General features: G+C 43.9%; 1 protein-coding gene across 1 annotated transcript in view; it reads left to right on the forward strand.

Annotated features, from left to right (window-relative positions):
• The window catches only part of ITIH5 (inter-alpha-trypsin inhibitor heavy chain 5), a 49,288-nt gene that overhangs the window by 16,798 nt on the left and 7,996 nt on the right, over positions 1 to 24,494 (forward strand). The window contains exons 6-11 of the mRNA XM_052790408.1: positions 3,021 to 3,190; positions 3,755 to 3,871; positions 17,683 to 17,854; positions 20,418 to 20,727; positions 23,453 to 24,006; positions 24,387 to 24,437. Coding sequence (XP_052646368.1) covers positions 3,021 to 3,190; positions 3,755 to 3,871; positions 17,683 to 17,854; positions 20,418 to 20,727; positions 23,453 to 24,006; positions 24,387 to 24,437 — 1,374 coding nt within the window. The remainder of the gene's footprint in view (positions 1 to 3,020; positions 3,191 to 3,754; positions 3,872 to 17,682; positions 17,855 to 20,417; positions 20,728 to 23,452; positions 24,007 to 24,386; positions 24,438 to 24,494) is intronic.

Here is a 24,494-nt window from a genome sequence, read left to right on the forward strand (position 1 = left end):
GTGATCCATATGATCCCATCTAGATTCCACAGTGCTTTACAAAACTGGATACATGTTATTATGCCCATTGAACAGGTGGGGAAACTGAGGCATGGAGTGGCTACCTAACTCAGCTAATTTCAGATGGTCAGAGTCCATAGAAATGCTAGGACTGGAACTCATGCTGTTGTGGCACACAGCATATTGTGCTCACCCATCAATGTATTTATGGCAGAGAAACACAGAAGTGAAGTCCAAAGGCCACAGCCACAGATGTATATGTGCAGTAGGTATAAGGAGAGAGCTTCTGTTTCCAGTGTGAGACTGACTTTCACTAACCCTGATGTGATGTGGTCAGGCAGCTTAACCAACGACAATGCTTGCTTTTCAGCAGTTGGGGAGAAGTAATGTAAAACCCTCAAATAGATCAGAAAATATAAATGAACTGTTAAGCCATTTCTATAAATTCTGGGCATTTCCCACACACTGGCAGTTAAATGGGATTTTGAAAGTGATAGAAGACAGATGGAAAATCCAGGAAGCCCAATACAAGGAAATCTGATGCATTGTGTATTAAAAACATATTACATCTGTTGATTCATCAGATCAAAGGGCAGCTATAAAAGTAAAAACAAATCAAGATGGAGGTAAAATCTTACAGAGCTATTGATTTATGACTTTTCTTTGCCAGGAGAAATCTGAACTGTACACAGATTTTAGAAAAAATGTCAAAGCTCTGGGTAATAATTTTATAAGCCCCCTTTAAGATCCAACACTAGTGTCCTTAAGTGATTCCAGTGTACTGGCTGGGAGCTCTCTCTCTGTTTCCATCAGATGGATGGATTGGAATTGGCATAGTCAGAGAAGCCATGATGCAGAGTCCATTCTTGACTTTACTGAAATGGAGTAATATCTGTCATTCAGCCTCCTTGGTCAAGACTTCTGCTGATGAATTTGTTTCACATTCCAGGTTCTCCAGCTATAATTTATTTGTGTAGAAGTTGGGCCTATGAGAAAACCCTTCCTTGCCTCAGTAGTATGGTCTTGTGCCTTGTCTATTCAAATGCACTCACAGGACAGCCATAAAAGTAAAGCCAAATTAACACAGAACTAACATCTTAGAGTGCTATTGATTTATGATTCTTACTTTCATTCCTTTGCCTAGAGGAGTCTTCAGAGTAAATGGCTAGTGCTTCAGAGTAAATGGCACAGCTTTGGCTAATCATTTTATAAACCCACAAGAACCCTAGTCCCGACATTTCTGTGGACTTTGACCTGTGGGAAGTCAGGTGAGTTAGGTAACCACTCCATGCCTCCATTTTCCTACTTGTTAAATGGACATAACCATATGTATCTGATTTTCTAAATCACTGTGGGATCTGGATCTGGGGTGGATTGTGGTCAATGTTGCCTACAGATGTCACGTTACATTCCTCTAATGCTGCTCAAAGCACTTTACAAAGGTGGAGAAGTGGCACTCCTCATTACATAGACAGTGTTATAAGAACCTCTGGAGAGGAGGTCTTTCCAAGACTCCCTGCACCTTGCCATTGTGATCAGTATTGTTAATGGGGTATAGCACATAATTAAAATTATCCTAAAGCAGATATCTGGCCAGATGTATCATACCCTCATCTCCCTTGACACTCTTGACCTGATCTCCATTGAGCATAATGGGAGCCTAGAACATAAGCTCAGATGTAGGTACTTGCATTGTAAACACCTAAACTGCAACTGAATCTCACCCATCTTTTCTTTTCCCTAACATACCACAGACTTCTTGGGCCATCTTTGGCAAAGATTTGAGACCACCACACACAGTTTAATTAAGCAGCTCATTCCCAATATTAATCAGCAGACGAGCAGATATAATAGAACTTCTGTGCCTCAGAGGAGCGTTGGAATAATCACTGTGAGACTTAAAGCACCCGAGAAGAACATCAGCCAAGAACCTGTTTTGGTGTTTTCAATAGCTAGTTAGGATAAGTGGGAAAGCCATCAAAATCTGGGGACGTTCAAGGCCAAAAATCTGACCTTTGGTCAGACTCACGTAAGGGTCTTTACGGAGTTCAGAGGGAATGAACAGCTGGCACACCAAAAGAGAGTAAGGTGGGATTTTAGCCACACAGAGAGACAACAAGGAATCTCCATATGCCTCAATGTTAGAAAATGAACACAGCTAACAAGACAAGCAGAGGTTCCTTCAGGGTGACCCAGACCTAAATTATTGGCTTTCTTTGAAAGGCCCTCTGAAAGGCACATCTCTCTTTATTGACTCAGGAAGGGCTCTCAGAGATTAGGGTGAGTTACATCTCAGGGATGCAGTTTGCATGACTGCACTAGCAAGTGTTGGATTTTGTCTTAATCAGCAAGACTGAAATTGCAGCAACTATACTGACAGCTCTTTGCTGACCATAAAGGCAGCTAAGATGACTTGTTCAGATGTAGACATTACACATCAGACGCTTGTCAGATCAAGCAATCAATTAGTCAGAACAATCCCACCTCACATGCCTACAACACATCTGAACAAGTCACCTCAAGAACTCTTTATAATCAATAGGGAGAAATCTGCAGTATGATTCATCTAATCCTAGAGGAAATGTTTAAACACGTCAAATGAATCATACTTGCATTGACTGGCAGGATCTCAGGTATAGGATCTGCATTCTAGATGTCTAGAGTTGGCTGAATGAATATCACATACATGTCTGAAGTTGTGTGTTCATTATTTACAGAAAGCAATTAACAGTCATACAGAGAATATATGGCCTTCGAGTTCAGTGACCTCCAAAGAGAAGTGAGCACAGGAATTTTGCCTAAACATTTATATCCCTGATAGCACTCCAATGTTGGTTTCAGTTTAGAATTAGAGGGGAGGTGTTATTAAGTTCTTATTTTATTACTGGTGAACTGAATCTTTAATTTCAGTATGTAACTATGCTAGTTGACTTGACTCCATGGTAATACTGTGTGTGCTGTGCTTAAACATCTGTAAGACAATGGGAAAAACTTGTAATATTGTGGTTTTATCTGAACAGGTGATGTTTCTCCTCCTCCTTCTACTGTAGTTGGACATACCAAAACCTTAGCTAAAGTTACGTTCAATCCCAGTGTTGTCGAGCAAACCAGGATCGCCCGAAATGGCATTTTGGGAGACTTTATAATTAGATATGATGTCAACAGGGAGCTGAGTGTTGGGGATGTTCAGGTACTGTACACATGACTCATCTTTTCTGTTTTATTAACTATACCTGAGATGGTTCAATTGTCTTGCATGCTCCAAATGTCCTAGAAAATGTTTTCCAAGTGAAGCCTACTTCTCCATCTTGTAAGAACTATCCAGAATAAAACCAGTCAGTTGGCATCCACAAGATGTACTTAAAAACCACAGCTACCTACTTCATTGAGTTTCTTTTTTGTATCTGCTTTTCAGTTTCTCAATATACTGGCTGTATATATCTGGACACAAGGCCAGTTCCCCAAATGCATGTTGTGGTTCTGATCCCTGGGTACATCCATTATATCCTTACTGCATTTGGAAGGAAACCCCAATGTCCACCATGGAAGGAGATATGGAGAGCTCCAGTAGGCTCCCCCAGTCTGGATAAACAGGGGATCAGGATTAAGAGGGATACTAAGGAGCACTCATATCCTCCAGTGTAGACACAGACATTGAAAGCAGGATCAGGTGTGCCCAACAAAATATCCCATAATGTGTGGAACACTGCATCATGATCTGCCTTCAATTCCTGACTTCCTTGCTCTTCCACAGATTCTTAATGGATATTTCGTGCACTACTTCGCCCCCACAGATCTTCCTCCATTGCCAAAGAACGTTGTATTTGTGCTTGACAGCAGTGCTTCCATGGTGGGAACGAAACTGAAACAGGTGAGGTCCTTGCATTTATTATAGACTGGTTGGCTGTAGAGTTGCAGAGAGCTTGGTTCAGACTTCATCTCACCAGATGGGGTCTTCTGCAAAATGTTTGCTATGTCTGAGGTGAGAGGAGGCTCTGAAAAACCTCAAGGTGAGATGATTTACCTGCAATGAGAAATTATCATGTTAGTGGGAATGGGATGGGAACAAGAAGAGCAGAGGACTTCATCACTCTGTGAAGAAGGTCAGTGCTGTCAAAACTGAGCTAGGATGCTGCAGATAGGATTGTCCTGGGCAGTTCTGTTCTGGGCAGTTTGAAGAGAGGCAGAATAGGGAGAATTCCCAGCAAAGTGCATTCAGCAGACCATTGTATCCAGCTTAACAGCAGAGAAAAGATACTGCTGTCTTTAAATTACCTTGGCAAACCCTTAGCAATATATGTCTCAATGGGTTCTGTCGAAAGAAAGGTCAGTTTGTCCTATTTGAGAATCTGAGTCTTTCAGCACAAATCTCAGACATTTTTCCAGGGCACAGATCTTGACATGAGCCAACATACCAAGCTGAAGGGCACATCACCAATGCTTAAAATTGACCTTTGACATGAAGGGTTCAGGCTGGTGCCTAATCATTTTTGCTTCTTCAATTCTCTGAGCTGGACAGATGGAAACCACCTCCAGTTCAGGAGCCAAGTAGTTGGCTTGGAAGGGCACCATGCCTGGGGGAATATACTCTTTCTCTCAGCACAGTGTTATCAGTCTAAACTAGAAGCAGACCGTGCCTGGGGAAATATACTCTCTCTCTCAACACAGTATTAGCAGTCTAAACTAGAAGCAGAGATTAATTAAGACTTCAATTCTGTTCTGAATGATTTGACAGATATATCTCAGGTCTGCACTCACGCTGGAGAGGTAAGTCCCGTTTCCATATTATATATCTGTGCAGAAAAGGAGAAAAGTCCTGGTAGGGTTAGTATTGTTTCCTTCCATTTGAAGACTTGCCCCACAGGCATGAGATACGAGAAGTTAGTTGCCTTCTCCCTGTTGGATGGCCACATCTTTACCTTTTACTTTCTTACCACGGCTGAGCTAACGACAGTGGAAAGCGACACTTTCCACATAGGTTGACACGAATATGGGGCAGCTTCAGCTTGTATGGATGGTGTGATGTTGTACCTCTACTAGAATGACTGAAGGCCAATGGCTTGGACTTGTATCTTGGCCAGTTACGGAGCTCTAATTCATCCATTCAGGCTCCTTGTTTCTTGGTTGCCTACCTGGAACATGGTGATATTTCTGGAAAGTGTGGTTATTTGAGAGCCTTTTTTTTTTCCTTGGCCACAAACACTAGCCCAAATGTCCTTGACAAACACAGACCGTGGTCATTCTCTGACAGTTCTCTGTCTTTGAACAAGGACTTTGGGGGTATATATGCCTTTCTCTCTCTGCTAAAAACTTTACTATCTGGTTTCAGTGGTGGTCACAAATCTTAATTTAGAAGCTGTGTCCCCTATTAAATCAAATTATCTCCACTGTGAGCTAAAATGGAGTATGACTTTTAAGGCTCCTAATCATCTTCCCCAGTAACTGGAGTAGCAAACAGAGAGTTGTTAACAAACATACCTAGTACTATGCTGAATAAGGTCTTGAATGAAGATGCCTTTGAATCTTTACAAATTCCTGTGGACAGAGCCTGGCTCTTGGCTTTCTGTTATCCTTCTGCTGAAAAATGTCTGCCTTGCCTCGCAGAATAAACAGATACTGCACAAATGCACCCAGTCCTGCATGCTGAAAGCAGACAGTCAGTGATACAGCACTGAACCAGGGACATTAAGGCTCCAAAGGGCTTTGGTGCTAGCGTGAGCTGTGCAAGTAGTGCCTTGGGTCAGCAGATTAACCTTGTACTATGAAAGCTTTTATTCTACTCCTGAGCGTATTAGTTTTTCTTTTTCTTATACTTACTAGAAACAACATGGCCAGGGATTAACCCTTGAAGGTTACTTCATAGCCTAGCCAGCTCCTACTGCTAAACATACATGAATCTCAGGCTAATTAGCTACAAATAGGTGCCTCTTGAACTTGAAGTGAGAGAAGTGTCTAGCCAGAACATTTGTTGAGGGCGTACCGATTTTTTTGCCCTGTTATCTCAGATATACTCTTTTTATGGAGAACCACTGGTATGTTATGGAAGAGTGCTATGTGCAGGAAGCAGTTAACTTTCTCTGATTTCAACTGCTCCAGAAAACAGAACTTCATCGATTTATGACCTAAAACATAAAAACCCCACACAGATTAGTCAAGGAAAGACCAAAATCTAGGACTGGCTCAATAATATTGCTCTTTTGGTACACTAAGGAAGTGTGATCAGTTACAGCCATGACCCATGTCTGCTCAGTGGCCTTTTTGCCCAATTGTTGTTGTTATTAAGATGTTTATTAAATTACAGACACGTCCCCCTGGTGGCAGGATACATCTGAGCAGAGGAAATGCCTCTGTTTCTTCTCTGGGACTCTTGCAGCTGTGGTGATCTATGGTGGTGTGGAGAGAGCTGGGAATTCCCATGGGACTGCCTTTCCTCATTCTCTCTACTGAGTCACATGCAAGATCAGCTAAAAATACAGTCAGCACTTGTAAAGAGTGCTCTTGCAGGTCAGCTGCGGTAATTATGACAAAGGACAGTTTTTAGGGTTGTATAAGCAAGGATGAGAGACATCAGCTGTGCACCCTTTTCTATAGTAACTCGAGGAGATTTTGTATTCTTCACTCAACTGCTTTCATGAAGTTAATGGCAAAGTGACTCATATGGGGTCAGGATTTCATGCACCCTGCAGTTCCCACAAGCTAATTGTGAGTCATTTTTTCTTTTCCTTTCCCAAGGTTTTCCTTTTCCTACATGAATTTTTATCTGTTTATGCCATCCCTTTCTTCCTAAGATATCTCAGTCTTTGAAGCAACAAGATGTCCAGAACCAGTGGCAAAAACATATAGTGAGACTGGTTGATCAGCTTAAATCAAATCATTAAGACCATTGAGACATTACCCTCACATCACTGAGACATATATTAGCTTTGTGGGGAAGATCAGCTAATGTGCATATTCCTTCTGCAGTTTTCACAGCCTCTGAACTCTGGTGACGTCTAGCAGACTCAGATGTGTTACAGCAGTCCACCTCCACTGAGAATCTAGGCCTTTGCGACAGTCACCTTCTAGCACTGGCAGGGAGATAAAGTTCAGGAAGAAACAACTCTTGAGCATGATGATAAAAAAATTCTTCATGTGGTCAAGACTTTGCACGTCATTACTGCTGTCCCACTGGCAAGGAAATTACTGTTTTTGTACTCATGAGCTTTGTTCCTTCATTTGCAAAGAGACAGTAAGCTCTGTGTGGAATAGTTGCTTTTAACAGGAGCCAGAAGAGCCTGGGGAACAGGTTATATCTGCAAGGTTTACTGGGAAGCAAAATGACTTGCCCTTTGAGCAGTCTGACTTGCTGATTTTTATGGTACCTTTGGCCAGGTAGAGGGGGACATAGAAGTTTTACATTGGTATAACTAGGAGAAAGAGGGGCCAGTTATAGGTTCACCACCTTGTGATTACCATTATTATCCTCAGCTTCACTAAACATGGTGAAAAAGGACCTTTATCAGCCTGCAGTTCAGTGTTATAGAACAAGCATGTTCCAAGCTATGAATGTGTCCACAAGAGGATGGATTTGCAGTAAAATGTAGTTGTTTCAACCACAGATTCATTTCACCTTACCTTTCCCACAGGCAATAAATGCCCACACACTCAGTTAAACAGTTGGCTACGCCACAAGCCTGGCAACTTGTCAATGGTAGTGTGCCAGACTGTAATTTTCTTTGAGGTTAATTGCGCTAGGAGGAACTCAACTGAAGCTGGGACCTGCTGCGTGTTTGCAAATGCTTCAGTTTACTTGCCTGCATCCATCCAAGGGACACTGTTGGTACCCTTGATCTGTGACCCATGCTGTCTGAGCCCTTCTGAGGGCCCAAGTGCCTTATATACACATATCCCTAAACCTCTGTGCCTCAGCACGCAGAGTCCCGCTGAGTAGTTTCAGGGTGGTGAGAGAGCGGACAAACACCTCAACACTCAATGTTCTCACTCCAGACTCCGCTGACTTCTGTTGGTTGCTGCAGAGCTGGCTGCGAGCCTGTTGACTACTAGTCCAAATAATGGCTGCTGCCCAGGAGAACTACCTTAAATCATCAGGGGACTTTGGAAAAAAAGCTAATTCTAATTACAGCCTTTAGTGAGTTTAAAGCTGTGAAGAGGAAAGATTTGTCAGCTTTTCCATTTCTATTGGAAAACAACAGCCTGAGTGAATGAAGAGCTGTATGCAGTCTTCCCAGCACTGACAACTTCATGCAGCTGCCTCCTACTTGTGAATACACAACAGCTGTGTCATCTCAGTCCTCCCTGTAGATGTGAATACAGAATATAGGAACTACTACAGTAAATAAGATGCAAGATCCATATAGACCTTAATTGCCCAGCTCCACAAAAGGTGCAAGTACCTGTCATGCAGCAAAATAATCTGCCTTACCCAAACCCTAAAATTTATAAATAATGACAGGGTCATACAGAGAAACAAGTAACCTTCAGAGCAAGATGCCCTCAGATGTTCAGGACAAGGAGCATCTGCTTCTGGTCTCAGGACTAATAGCCAACATGCCCCCAGCTGATTTGCTCCATGCTGAGGCAGTAGAAGTAGGGACAGAGTTTCCCAGAAATATCCAAGCCCACCTATAAATAGCAAGTCCTTTAACTGGGTTCAGAGTAAATAGGATGCAAAGGCAAATGCAGAGTTTGGCATGGAGATGCTGCTGAGGCTTGAATTGAAACCCCATGAAGACACTGAGAGTTCTCCCAAGGGTTTCAGTTGGACTTTTGCTGAATTCATCAAAGGATGAACTGAAAACAGGTGCTACTGAAGTGGCAGACACAGCCCAGTGATCACTAGATAAGTCCATAGTGTAAAGGAAGGGGCTAAATCAAGCTGGGAAGCCAGTCCATGGATCAGGGTCATTGAGATCTATGACCAGGCATAGCTGTGACAAAACTAGAGACAGCTACAGCATAACTTAGTCTGAGACTCAGACTGGGACTGAGGGCCCAGACTGGAGCTTAAATGGATGGGAGTGTGGGTGGAGGCCCCAGGTGGGGCTGGTCAGAGCCATTAAAGCCTATTAGTATGCTCAAGGCCCTGACCTACATGTGGAAGTCTATAAAGCTGTAGGTCTGGGTTTCTCTAATAGTCCTTTCCAAGCTGGAATTGTGTTTTTGCGGTTGCTGGAGCAATACCTGGAAGCCAGACCTGGCTTCCTGTTTGTGTTTCATCGTGGATCACTTATGTGAACTTAGGTAGGTTATTTTCTTTGTCTGTGCTTGTGTCTTTGCAAAGTCTTGTCTGTTTAGCTGGCAAACCTATGGCTGGGCTTATGGCTGTGCAAGATCCCCCAAGTCTAAAAGACACCTGATCTTTGCCAAGACTTAAGCTATTAGTCTAATACTGCTTGCAACAACACTGCCCTTTCCAAGTAAATACCCCTTTACCCTAATATGGGGTGTGTACTACACATTGCTCAACTGGGACAGTCTGTTTCTAACTGTGAAGAGCAGTTGAAGCTCAGAAATGCTTGTGGCACCTCATGTGGAAGTCTGCTGAGTGAGGTCTTCCATGTTATATTACTGTATGAAGTCATCAGTGTTCACAGGCAGCTCTGACTCTGAGGTCCACATGATGTAATTTGAGGTCCTTTAGGAATGAGGGATACGATACTACCTGTGTCATGAGGAGAGAGCTTTTGCTTGGATAGTTACCCCCGATGTAGTGACTTCATCTTCTGCAAAACATCTGCTCTCTTCTCTGCAGAGTTTTGGGCAAAGACTTGGCTTGTGCTTGTGTCTGAGGCAGTAGCTTGGGATGGATGTGGGTGGAGGAAGGGTTGGAGGCAGGGATGTGCAGGAGGGAGTGGGGATCCTGGATATGCTGAGGGGTTTTCAAAATGGGGAAAATGGGAAGGGAAGCAGGTGTTGGAGGGCTGCGAGGGCCCTGTGGCAGACTTTCAGGTAGGAAAACAGGCAAGTTTGCTTTTTTTTAAAGAACAGCTTAGTGCTCTTGAATTGATTAGTGCTAACCCTGAGCAAAATCGCTGGGTCTCTGCTCCAACCAACCATCATCACTATCCCTCACTCACTGGAGATGAAAATGGGGAAGTCGTTTCTAAAACTAAGAGGTATCGCAGTTCAATGAAAAACGGCCAGGGCTATGAGAGGAGGTGGCTATGGAGTCACAGCCTCTGCAGAGGGATAACAGATACTTCATCTCTGTGGAAGTACAGCACTCCTTTTCGTGGAGAAATAATACCTTCTCACTGAGTAGGAATGGTGCAATCTCTCCTTGGTGAATAGCACAGATCTTTTCTTCATGGAGGGGAAACATCTCTCTGTGAAGGAGCAACGTGTCTCCTAGAAGGTTACATGCACAGATAGGATGTTCTGAGAAGGGGCTAGAAAGCTTCAAACCTGGCAGGGTTCTGACTGCTGAGGCACCCACTGTGAGAGAGTGGCAACGTGATGAAGAATGGAGGTTAATCGATATGAAAAGCGTAGCAACCTGTGTCTCAGTCCCACTCCTGCTGCATAATGTAGCAGCTAATGTTGCTGAAATTGAGGGGATGTGCTGTGGACAGCCTCTTGGGCATGTCAACTTTTCCCAGCACTGTGTTGGCAGCTGATCTGTGTGACGGAGAATGAAAGTCCTGAGTTGGAACAGTTTTCAGGCACTGGCACTAACTCCTTCTTCTGGGATGGGCAGAGGGATACATGTTAAGATCTGCGTTGAGGGCATGGGGCACTTTTCCCTTGGTGTTGACCTTTTTGCTGCTAGCTCCATGGAAATTATTTGTCATGCTGACAGGGTGGGGGTTTGAGTGTCCAGCTGGCATGTTATGGGATGTGATCCCACTTAAAATGAGCTAAGCACAAGACAAGAATGTGGCCTTCATACACTGCTGTGTCAGTCTGGCTGGCTGCCCAGGTAGCCCCGTTGTTTCCAGTGGGTTTATTTCAGTATGGCACTGTGGGGCAGCCTTTAAACTTTTCCCTTTGACTTATTGTACAGAAACTTTTACTGCTCCAAATGTAATCCATACTGCATGGTTGATAAATGCTTGAAGTAATGATGCTTGGTGCTGATAAGAGCTTCCCTCCTTGAAACTTCGTACCAGCATTTATTTATATCCTCAACACTGCAATGAGATTGCAAAGACTGAGCATCTACTCCGCCCTCTTGGCACATGAAACTCCAGTTCCTGAGAAATCAGATCATCTTCCAGTTTTTCATGTATTTATCCTCACCATGCTGTTGGGTGCTAGAGAAGTGAGTTACCCCAACTGATACCTAAACTTGTCCACATCCCTGAAGACAGTTTTGTCTTCCACTGAGCAGAAATCCAGTGCTTAAATGCCCTGGATGAATGTGGAGCTAAGTGATTTACTCAATGTGAAGTGGAAAATCTTTTTCAGAAAAGGTAATAGAAACAGTTGCTGTAAATGATGGAGTATTTCTTTTGCAGACCAGGAAACCACAAAGCAACTTTTTCTAAGGCCTTATAGGGAGTCAGCAATGTTCAAGTTACTAGCAAGGGATCTGTGATGTTCAGGCGGGAGAGACTGGACCACAGACCAGAGACAGAACTTTATTGTCCAGAGCTCTACAATCAAACTCCCTCCCGCCACAGGCCAGTGTCAGTGTAATACAAAATGCTTGTTGTCCAGAATTGTGAAGGAGTTTTCCTTGGTTACGTGATCAGTGTCTGCCAGGAAGAAAGCACAAAGATACACATTGACAGAGAGAGGGTTAATTGCAGTCCCTGAACCGCACTATGCTCCCTGCAGAGGAAGAAAGGGCACATTGTCCTCCCCAAGAGGGAGATGGAGGAAGGTAAAAAAATCCAAGGACACACTTCTGGGCTAAACCCCATTTTTGGTACAAAAGTCGCTGTTGCTGGCAACTGGCATGTGATCTGCATTATGTGGGCAGAAAGGAAACTGGGACATAGAGGAAAGCAAAACTCACAAGATGTGGCTTCAAACATCAGCAGGAATGACACTGCCCAAACCTTTGCTGTCACTGTACCTCAGCTCCTCCCCATAAAATGGCAGTGGTGCTCACCCTGCCTTTCCCTTGGCTACCAGATCCCAAACCAAGTCTATGGCAGTACCTTGTCTGACCTCGATAGCACCATTTCAGGTGCAACTTTGATGCCAGCCTTTCCTTAAGTCACAGTATTAATCCTTCTGACAGACTATGGGCAGATTTGAACAGATATGGCTGTTGTAGCTTGGAAAAGCCGGCTCTGGACCTTTTTAACAACTGCCTGTGCATGTTTGGTAAGGGAAGGATATGAACCAAAGCATAGAGGATATTGAAGGGGAGGGGGGAGCTCTTCTGTTTTTTCTCCCTATGTTTCCTTGCAGTGTTTTGCCAGACAACATATTTACTTGTACTTTTCTCCTTCTCACTGTTGGAGATCTAGTTTCTGAGCCCTTCTCTGCACTGTTGCAATCTCAGACAAGTTACTGGACAGAGCTATGGGTTCCTAATTCCCTTTGAGCTTACATCTTGTGCCTTAGCTCCTTTCTTGTAAATATGGTCTCTGACAGGGGATCTAGAAGGACAAAGTAAAGGCTACTGAAATTTTGTCTTCTACTTGTGGCATCCTTCAGCATATGGTTGCAGATGGTACCATGTCTGCTATCTGCAGACTGTTCTCGTGCATCTCTTTCAGCCGATGGGTACTGGTTTTCCAAAGGCTTTGATTGTGAATGCTTTCTTCTCTGCTAGCCATGCTCTTTAGACTGACTGGTCTCGAGCCCACACGGCTCCCTGGTGCTGGCTGAAGCTGGAAAGGGGCTGTGTCAGTGGTGTCGATGTCTTGCTGCCCAGCCGTTGCGAGGGCAGATGGCAGCTGTGTATGGGCGTGCAGAGTGCAGCCGAGGATTGCCAAGTGATCTCAGAGGCACTGGCAGGGTGGGTGCTGGGAGAGCTCCCTCTGCATCTGGAAGCCGTCTCCAAGTGGGGCTGAGTTACACTACAGTGCTGCAGAGACCCACTATCCATACAGAATTGGATTCAGCATGAACTGAAAGTCGTTTCATTTTTTTTATATTTTTTTTTTTAATGGGCTGGCATGAAGCTTGCACAGAGGATGTGGGCCTAGGATGAAGCACTTGCAAGTGCTCCTAGGCAATGGAAAGTGTGAATACGTGGGCTTGGGACATGCATTATAATGAGGTGCTTGAATCCCCCCCTTGCTTCATAGCAGGGCCAATGTCTGGCAATGCCACAGCATCTAACAACCACACATTGTCTCCCTTTGAACTGCATAGCTTTCAGGGTAGCCAGGCTTCACCCCCACCCTGCTCCTCAAACAAACAAGAGACTGTGAGAGAAATGTCACCAGGACTCAGATTCCTCCTAAAAGGTGCCCAGATGGTCTGACATCATCCCAGATGTCTCTGAGGCAGCTTTTTGACCCAAGAAAGGGCTGAAGGCTCTCGGCTCTTCCATGTGAGTGTGTGTCTTTCCATGCTTTGCTCCACCACTGTTTAAGCAAAGTGAGGTATGTCAGAGCTAGCCCCAAGGGCCAGGTACAAAGGTGACAATTCACAGTTGAACTGGAGCGTAGCTGAGGGAGTTCTCTTCCTGCTGTTGCTGGGGGTCGTACAGCCCCGAATCATCTTGGCCATGATGCAGGGCCCTTAGCAAGCAAGAACCAGAAAAGCAGCAGTTGTGTTGCATGTCCAGGTATCGTTGAGGAGGTAACAACGAAGACCAGAGTGGTGGCTGGGAGCTGGCTTGTCTCTGACCTTGTAGGCTTGAGAAGACACTATTTGCACATAGGTCATTTAGACAACGTGAGCCCATCTTATCATTTCTGAAGCACAGATAAAAACTGTGGTCATTCCCTGGCAGCCATGGAATCTTCTCCCACCAAGTTATCCTCTTTTAAATCCTCATTTAAAATATGTCTGACACCTACAACCCATTCCAAACTTGCAAAAATGGATTATTTTTTTTCCTGCGACCCTCTCCTTTAATCTTTGCTCCACCCTCCACACAAAAGTGCATCTAACCAGGCAAATGTTGGGAGAAGTGTTTCACCTTACAGCACCTCACACAAGGGCACTGGACCCTTAAACTGGTTTTCTGCAATGTGAGTGTGTTAGATCTGTGCACAGTTTATTCCCAAAATGAATCAGTGTCGTATGTGCAGCCATGGAGGAATGACCTGGCCTTCACCAGGGAAGAAATGGTTAATTTTCTGCCTCGAAGGAGAGGCAGGAGTTGCAATGCAATGACTCACTGGGGCAAGGTGGGAGTGGAAGTGCAAAGACCCCATCGGCAGCGGAGCAGCTTGGGAATCCCATGGCAGCCTTAGCCCTTGGCTCCTGGGAGCCAGAAGTTCCAGCTGTAGCCTTACAAGGCCGGAATGAGAAACCTGCTGCCGTGGTGTCCCGACTGAAGCTGCTGCCAGGCACTCTCTACACAAAAAGCTTTGCAAATCCTTGCCTGGGGGCTGGTGGAGGCTGGAGGAGAGGGCTGGACACCAAGAGCACTCAGTCATAGCAGTGTACTTAAGGATTTCAAACAGTGCACTTTTACCAAGATGTTCTCCTTATGTAAAGTAGCTTTTGCCTGCCAGCTTCTGAATCATATCCAGCCCTCCAGAGGGAAGTCACGTCTCTCTTGCAGGCCATTTATGGGTGAGGAATATTGGTAGCAAAGTGTGTGTTGCCACCCCTTGAGGACTGCAGTCTAGGATAAACCTGGAGGTCCTTAGGGGCTGGGGGGAGAGATGGAAACACACAGGATGAGCCAGGCAACTCAGAGCACTCTGGGAGAGGTGGAGAGCCAGTTCAGCTCCTTTTGGCTCCAGTAAGCACTATAATGCTCAGGACTGGGCAGGATTAGGTCTTGAGGCGAGTCCCACCTTCTCTTTATTTGACCTACTCAGCCTCTTGGAGGCAATGCTGGGAGACAGACACTTCCAGACAATGACTCAGCCCATCCTAAACCCTATCCAAAACAGATGGGATGGATTACTCTCTGGAGGTGTCTTTCCATGCCTGGAGAGGGATTAGATGCAATGCCCAGCTTACTGATGACTGAGTTGGGAAAGCTGAATCCCACCCTTCATTTTTACAGAGGATGAGGTAAAAGCTACAGGAGAATGAACCATATGGCCTCCCTCATTCTGTTTGCTTTGGAGGAAAACCATGTGCACATTCACACACACGTACATATGTTTGTATGTACATATATATAAAATACAAATTCAAAGTTGTTTGTTTTTTGTTTTGTTGTTGTTTTGTTTTTTTTTTTTAAATTGCAGAGACAAGCACATGATAGAGATGCCAGAATCCAGGCTGTCTGTGCGTGTGCATTAAAATATGACAGAACTTTTTCCTGGAAAAAAACCTGACTCAACTGTGACAAAAATAAGAGACAAAAAAGAAAGATAGAATGAAAGAAGGGGAGAGAGAGATGGTCCCAACCCCACATTTGGCCCCTGCATGAGGGTGCAGGGAAGTGCTGCGTTTTCTAGGAAAGTCTGCTTCGGTTCCCTCCTGACCCTTCTGCAATTCTAACTTGGATGCTGTGTACACACAAAGGCACTGCTGCTCTGTGATGTTCCTCCTTTTCATTTTCTTTTCGCTGAACACAGGCAAGAATATCAAAAGGAATTTCTGAGCACACTGGAGGTGAGATGCAGTCTCTCTGCATTTTGTAATGGGAAAGGCCTACTGGATCGAGAGCTGGAAACTCCAGGTTTTGGAAAGCTCTCCATTTGTGGCCTTGGCATCATTACTAAAGTAGTCTGTGCCTCGGTTTTCACTTCTGTAAAATGGGACTGAATGTTTGAGTGTCCCTCTGAAGGGTGATGTCATGTATTATCTGATGCATTTTTACAATACAAAGGCTATTGTAAAAGAAGACATGAGAAAGCCTAAAACCCTCCCTTCTTTTTCAAATAACTGTCATTTAGCTCATCTTAGCAAGTTTTCTATGGACTGTTAGACTGGGGAGACAGCCTTCATGTTTGGGGCAGGCATTCATCTTCTTGAAGGTTTATTTGGTGCACATCATGTTGTGAACCTAGTGGGGTTCTCCCCTTGTTTTTGAAAGAGCCTCTTTCACCAACATTTGGTTTAGTATTGTTGTCTATGAAACATTCATATAATTCATGGTGGTGAGATGTGGAGAAATGTTCCAGCTAAGCAAATGGAGGGATGAATCCTGCAATCCCTACAAAGGAAAATGGTTTATACAGAGGACAGAAATAGGCAGAGAGGGACTCCAGACCTGGCTCTAAAATGTTTGAAGCTATAGGAAATATTTCCCTTAACTTCAGTGGACTGGAAGCCAAGTCACCAGCTAGAAGGATTAGAGATTCCACTGTGGTAGGCGATTTGTTTGCAGTTGCATCATTGCATCATCAGCTTCAATGCTGAATCCAGAGGGATATTGATGACAGCTTGATCAGTCCTTTGAGCTCCTTTCCAAACTGTCTTTACATAGCAACGTAAGGCCTAGAAACATGTGGTTTCCGGCACTGCTGATTACCTTTTGTATTTTTTCTGGACAAGCTCTTCATGTATTTCCCTGATAGGCATGAGAGAAGCCTTTAAATGCTGATGAGTCCACCATATTATTTCCTGTATAGCTTTCCTTGGAATTTGAAAGGCTTGGTGGTGGCCAAGAAGGGGCAGAGCTGAGAAGCTGTTGATCTCTCTACTTACAGATATTGCCTTGTATTCCTCCCATGTGTTTTGCATCCAGCTATAGGGTATGTTTGTGTGGACAGAGGCTGCTTTGGGCATAGTCTCTCAGCTGGTCTTACTAAGCTGAAGTTTGTCTCTATGTGAACACAGCTGCATGGCTGCTAAATCAAAGTTGGTCACACTGGGGAGAATTGGACACATCTGCACTCTTCCTGTTGGCTTATCCTCAGTGGTCTGTCTTTCCCATCACCCAGGAACTTTAACCTCTCTTGCTGTGAACTCGTCTTGATACCAGCTTTCCTCACTCTGGTTGCCTATATTTATGTAGGATGATGAATGGCAAAGCAATATAATGTTGGTATGTTGTTGGAAAACCAACATGCCTGGGACAAAACTGACTAGTAGGTAGAACCTGCAATGACTAGTCAGGGCTTCTTTTTGTGTCTTACTCATTTGAACATACTAGCTTAAACATTTGTGAATTGCTGAAACTATTCATTGGAGTCTGTGTATACCAATCGGTATCCTAATTATGAACAGACCATGTGCATCCTTGATGTATTTAGAGGTATTTCAACTTATAAGTAACCTTTTAACTATATGCCACTTACAGCTTACTGCAAGTCTAGAGGGCTTTAGAAGAACATCACGAGGTTTTTTGCTATTAGTCAACATTATTCAGTATCCCTTAGTTCAGAGCATGGTTCTCCCAGTCACTGGGAGCTTGTATCCTAATTGTCATGCATGATTTTTAAGCTTAGTTAAGTCTAGATGTGCGTCTCACAGCTTTGCAAGATCTTTTGGGCAAGAGTTTTTTTCATCTCATATTTGCATAGCACCTGGCACCACAGAGATCAGGCCTTGAGACAGGGAAGGACATTGCAATTTTCTTCATAAGCCAAACTGGCAGTGTAGAAATATCTAAAAGGTCAGTAAACATCTTAAGAATTAAATTCTTGCCTTCTAAAGCAGTGACAGTTGTGCCTACTGGTCTCTTTTCTCTTCTCTTTCTAGACCAAAGAAGCTCTCTTCACAATTCTCCAGGACCTAAGGCCTGAAGACCACTTCAATATCATTGGCTTTTCCAACCGAATAAAGGTGTGGCAGCAGGACCGGCTGGTGCCAGTTACTCCAAATAATATAAGAGATGCCAAAAAATACATTCATAACATGTCGCCTACTGGAGGTACGATCCAGAGATATGAACAGGATTAATTTTGCTATTCAATTAACTACAACAGAATGGAGAGTGCTGGTCCTGTAGCATGTACCAATAACAAAAGACACTGGAACTTAGGTCATATGACAAGGGGCCCCTTCCCTACCTCCACTCAGGGTTATGTGACAGAAGGATATGTGCCCTTTATCAGTGTATATGATGGGAAGATGTCTCCAGATCCAGTCATATGACCTGATATACTTATTAAACCCAAGTTGTGCCCATTCTCCCATTTATCTGGTGAGACCCTCAGAGTGGGAAAGTTCCCAAGGTTATTTCTTGAGGACACAGGAAAAAATACCATATCCTGGTGAAGGACACACAAGGCCAGTACTTGTGCAGTTTCCAAAAGCCTGTGTAAAAGCAGGCACATGGTTTTGTCTGGGCTGGAAACTCCATGGATGGACTACACAGTGTGGGCTGTGGGATCGCCTTCTGCAAGAGCTGGTTCCTCACCTAGTACTGTCATCTTCTTGTCTCTACCAAGGAGCAGCCAGAATGACACTTAAGAATTTCTTGTCCTTTTTTGCTTGTGCCTTGTTGCCAGGAGTGAAGAGGGGAGAGGTGGAGACCCCAGAACAGTGACAGAGTGCAGGCATGATTTTGAATATAATTCAGTGGTCTTCTGTGAGGCTCTGCACACTAGTATAAAAAAACATTTGTAGGTTTGTAATCAAACATACTTTGGCAGCTGTGCCCATCCTAGCTGAGCACTCCCAAGGTAAGCAGAGAGCTGCAAAATGACCTATGTAAATCCTTCCCCATCCAAGTCGTGACCAGTCACAGCTCATTGAAGGTCAGACAGGACCTTCCCATGGCTGCCCCAGAGCAGTGACCACTCCTAGCAAAGGAAACGGTCTGATGGAAAAACACAGCAAACAGGATGGTTTGCTGTACTGTTTGTATTGTGAGAGGAAGAGTTTAGGAAGTGGTCAAGGGACCTGCCCAGTTAAACAATTACCAATAGTGGGACTAAACTCAGTACAAAGCTTTTTACTCCTGAAGTGCCAGAAGAGCTGTGCAGGAACCAGCTGGGTTTGCCCATGAACCTGCCAGAAAACAAAAGTAAAAGGAAATGATTAACTCGGGTTCAAGAGGAAGGTGCAGTGATTCTCCACTACAGGCCAGTGGTACTTTAGTTTTGGCTAACTCTGCATTTTCCCTATAAAGGTGCTGTTGTTGCTTGAGTACCTTCCAGTGATGGTGAATGCACTGAGGCTCAGAGATCACACACACGAAGAACATGCTGTGCTTACACCTCTGTCATACTCGCACGCCAAAGAAATAGGAACAAAATATGGCTGATAAATATTTGTGCATGTGGCAAAAGACAGTTTTCAGTGCTTGGCAGCTTCTGTCATATGGCTGGGTTTGAAATGACACTATCTGCCACATGGGATGGTTTTCATTTGTTTCTGGGAAAAAATTCCTTCTGAAACTTTGGATCTGGATGGAGACTGAGAGAGTATTAGGATATTTCAGTGTGGGGTTTTGATTCAAAACCATTTTGCAAATGGTCTGGATTTTGAGGACTTTTCAGAAGTCTTAGCCCCTTTCCTGTTCCTTGTCTTGCTGCAGTCACTAGAGCTGTGCACGCTAAGTTTCTAGATACATGATGCATAGTCAGACCTGCTAGCACATCCTTGCTGATGATCTGCCTAGATATCCCCTTCTGGACCCTGAGGAGGAGTCTGTAGTGTATGGCTATTAACCCATTTCACCTGCTTTTTTCTGAGAGTTGTTTTTAACCCAGACATACTACTCTTGCAAAGGTTCCACAACCAATCCCTCTTTGCTTTGACTAGCACAAAAAGTACATGGAGCAAGGAGATACCTACACTTGTTTTCCTGCTTTCTTTTTTTCTGAACAAGTAGTAGGTTCAAATCCTTTTCATGGCTGTTATTCTAAACTACATCTGTTCCCTCATTTATTTTCTGTTTTGTCCCTCTCTCCCCACTTCAGGCAGCTCCATTCTTTACTAGCTAGTTGTTTTGTCAAAACAGGGTCCTCAGCTAACAAAGCCATTTCTCTTCCCTTTAAACTTTGTTAGCCCCTGGGGTTTGAGGAACAAACCCACCCACTTTTTTTCCCGTTTGAAGGTTTTTTTTCCTCTCTTCAAATTCTGTGCCCTTCAGACAAAAAGAGCCGAACTTATTTTCCCAGTTCAGATACTATCTGGGAGAGTCCCTAATTAAGTTTAACTGTCTTTATATGTACTGGCAGGGCATGGTATGTGCTGTGACTCTGCTTACCACGGCTGACTATCGTACATTGAGACATTTAAGGATACAGCAATTTCATGTAATAAACTGCAATTCATAGTTCAGTTCATAAGACTATAAACACCTATCCCAAACTGGTGCTGAGTAACAGAGCTGAACTGAGTTAAAGGGCTAGTGCAACCTCATGTAGAGAAAAGGAACATCTTAATGAACAGAAATGCTGTCATCCTACTAAAGGGAGCTTAGGGAAATTATTTGTGCCACTCTTAGAAGAAGAAATGAGCTAACCATTTTGGTACCTTCCCAGGGACTAATATTAATGGTGCTCTCCAGACTGGTGCTAAGCTGCTAAATGATTACATTGCTCAGAATGACATAGATGCCAGGAGCGTCTCTTTGATCATCTTCCTCACGGACGGGAGGCCCACCGTTGGGGAAACACAGTCGTCCAAAATCCTCAGCAACACCAAGGATGCCATTCGTGATAAATTCTGCCTCTTCACCATCGGCATTGGCAATGACGTAGACCACAAGCTGCTGGAGAGGATGGCACTGGAGAACTGCGGCATGACAAGGCATTTCCAGGAGGATGATGATGCAGCTAGCCACCTCAAAGGGTTTGTTCTGCTTTTTCTGTACTTATATCTGGATTGGGTCCTGTGGGCAAGGGTTTTGGGAAGCAAAATCCTCTAAGGAGACATCACAAGAGATGGGAGTTTCTCTGAGGTTCAACTCTGGTTGAGAGAGGCAGAGTATGATCAGATACTGAGGATGCCTACCCAGAAATTGTCACCTTCCTAGCAGAGCTCCTGAGCTGTACTGGAGCTTCCCAGCCCCTCAGAACAAGGTATTTGTTTCCCTAATTCAGACAGTTGTTTTGGGTATATAAACCTGGAGAGATGGGAGGCATCAATGCCACCTCTCCGCAGGTGGATGGAGGGAGGAAAAGATGCATTGCTCACTTCAAATTGACAACATAAACAGCATGGAGAGACTCAGGAATGGAAATCCCAGTTTGGGGCAGAAAATGATTTTTTTTATTTTTTTTTTTTTAAAAGATAATCTTATGCCCAAACTCCAAAATATTTGACTTTGAAAAATACACCAGGGTCATTCTTGGGATGATCATGTAGTCACTTCATTCCCTCATTCTTTGTGACCCAAACTCCCAACAAGTTTCCTGTAAACCTCATCGTTCAGTAGGACCAGAGATTATGTTCCTCTCCTGTGATCAGGGAACTGTAGTCTAAGCGGAGACCCTAGTGAGGAACAGCAAAAAGATATCTGAACCGCAGCTCTGTCTAAAATGTCAGGCAGTGTGTCAGTACTTCCAGGCAAAAATGTTTGGCTTTCACTCCCAAAATGTTAGCGCTTTGAACCTCAGAAACCAAAAAGAGACAGTCATTGAGCAGAGCCCTCTCACATAGCTAGTGTCTAATTCATCTGGAGTAATGAGACCATGTACCTTCCACTAGATCTTTTCTTTCTGTGATGGTTATGCGTGAACAGGAGTGTCTTCCTTTTAAATCAGATCCATCTGCCACTCCACCCATGTCATTTGCTTCTGAGAACATGCATTTTGGATAGCGAGTGGCATTCCCTGGCAAATGAAGGATGTGCTGACTGCTTGGGCCACAAGAACCCAGCACTGCGAGTACTTGTTCAAATACCTCTATCTGATGAACAGCTCACTGTTTATCAAGCTCAGTGAGGGCAAATCCATTTGGCATCTGGTGCCAAATTTATACAGAAAGGCACAATCTCTTGCTGGATGCCAATTCAAATCACTGTTGGAGGGAAAATCTACCTGGGTGTCAATGTAACTTCTGATTTTTGTGGTCAGTGGGTTGTATTTTTGCACAGATACTTCCTTGCATTGTACTATAAGGCAGGTTGTATCCCTCACTCCACTATTTGTTATAACCCAGGAGTTATTTTACAGAAAGTTCTCGGGTTTAATTCACTGTTTTAAAAGGCATCGAGGTCTCTGCCTCAAAGACACTGTGTGCTCAGAGAGACTTTAAAATAAAGCCAACCAATTCAGGCTTTGGGTTTCCTTGGAGAGAGAATAAAACAGAAAGTGTGACTCTAGCTTCCAGACAATCTGTTTAAGCAGATGTGAAAAATAAATGCAGCCTGAATTAAAAAACGGCTGAGGCCAGTTCTTTGTTTATTTACCAAATTAGTCTCAAATGATTTGCCAAGAGATGAGGAGTCTGGCATTTAAATGGGAAACATGGCATTCTTGGAGCAGCTTGGGAAGATCCATCAAAAGCACATCGCTGCAGGGAAAACACAGTACCATAAACTTAGCCTTGCCCCCTTGTAAAGGCTTTCTGGCCTGTCCAGTGCAAAGTATTCTCAGAAGTATGGTAGGTCATGCTAATAAAGCATTATAGGGTTAAACTCTCTGGTTCCGTGGAAGTCATTGCTTGCTCCTACAGAAAGTCAGCAATAAGGTAGCGGGAGTTCTTTTCTGCCAGTCCTCCTCTATTTAGTAGTTAGGATTCCTCCATTCCTTGGAAATGTCCTCATTTATGAGGGTATAGTAAGATTCTTTCTTGATTTTCTTTCTCCTCTGACCCTCAGAAAACCATGTTCCTGCCTGTCCCACACTGACCATGCCAAACTGTATTATCTAGGGCTCTTCCAGGGATACAGAAGCTTTGGTTCAGATACTTTCCAGCTTTGGAGGGCCCAGCATCTTGGTCTTACAGTTTCTGGCTCTGGAATACCATACATAATACCACTAGAAAACTGCGGGTAACAGCATCTCTTCAAAGTACATTTTTAAATAACTAGGGTGCTTTCTGTGAGCCTGAGAAGCCAAGAATTTACTTTTGATGAACAGGCCCTCTTAAGCAAACTTAAGTGGTCACAAATATCCCCTTGCAGAGCTCTTGAATCACAGTGTAAGGTAAATGACTGCCAGACCATGCTGGGATGCTTCTGAACATACTTAAGAGACTGTTTAGATGCCTAAGGAACACTGAAAACTAGAATGAGGCAGTGAATAATTCTGGTCGAAAAGGACTTCTGGAGGTCATGTAATCCAGCCTTCTGCTCAGAGAAGAGCTAACTTCAAATTTAGGTGAGATTTCTCAGGGCCTTGTCCACTCAAGTTTTGAAAATCTCTAAGGGTAGAGACTCCCCCATCTCTCTGGGCCCAGTTACAGTGGAAGCAGTAGTTAAATTTGGGGCCTGCTACCTCTAACTGCTCCTGAATGTCTTAGGAGTGATATTAAATAGTCTGACTGTGTCCTTAGCCATGTATAAGTGCAAGAGTGTGTGCATACACTTGGATGAACAGTACTAATGGTGAGAAATATGTCTTTGTTTAAGGTTCTATGATGAAATAGGAACACCTCTTCTCTCTGACATCCGTGTTGATTACCCTGAAGACAATGTGGAAGAAGTAACCCAGAACTTCTTCCCTAACTACTTCAATGGCTCTGAAATTATAATAGCTGGCAAACTCATCAACCACACCTCAGATAGTCTCCACGTCGAGGTGACTGCTAGCAACTCCAAGAAGTACATCCTCCTCAAAACAGATGTGGCTATTGACCTGCCAAGCAGGAATGACATCAGAGGTGTCCCTGGCCTGGAAGACGGCAAAGGTGATAAAAATTACATTGAGAGGGCATGGAGTTACCTCACCATCAAGGAATTGCTTAACTCCCGGTTGAAGACTGATGACAATCAGGAGAAAGACTATTTGATGGAGAAAGCCAAGTCAATGGCTCTGACTTACAATTTTGTTACTCCCTTCACCGTTCTGAAGATGAGAGAGGCTGGGCTCCATTCAGAACCACCTCAAGAGGAGTTTATCAGCCCTTCTACTGATGGCATTGGTGAGAAGTTGCAGAGCTTGCAGGGACACAAGGCACCACCAGGTACGAGGGAAAAATAACGATGTGCTGGTAAGAAATCTTTTTGCATAGGTAATGTCTCATGGCTGACTTTGGCAACAGGGATGATCTAGCCAATGAAGCGAGGGGGTGGTAAAGAGAAAGCTGAGATTTTCATATTGCTTTTGCTAATTGTGGGCTGGGTGACCTTGAGCAAACTTTTTAGGCACCTGACTAATCCCCTGGAAGCATTTACTACTCTGTTGAAATTATTGAAGGAAAAAAGGTATTCTAAATGAAGCTTAAAGTAGCTGCAGGAATATGTGCCATAATCTTGCTGAATAATATTTTGGGAACATTATTATACTATGGCTTTTTCTGCTGCTCAATAAGGAATTGTAACAGCCTTCCTTCCCCACTTCTAGGTATACGCAGACAGCAAGATAAACAAAGAATTAAAATCTCCAAAACTTCAGGTCAGTGCCTGTTTTCATGCCTTTAATAATTGAAAATAATAGTGGTTGATTTGTGGA

This window comes from Harpia harpyja, chromosome 6, assembly GCF_026419915.1.
Source record: "Harpia harpyja isolate bHarHar1 chromosome 6, bHarHar1 primary haplotype, whole genome shotgun sequence".
In the NCBI taxonomy this organism is placed as follows: domain Eukaryota; kingdom Metazoa; phylum Chordata; class Aves; order Accipitriformes; family Accipitridae; genus Harpia; species Harpia harpyja.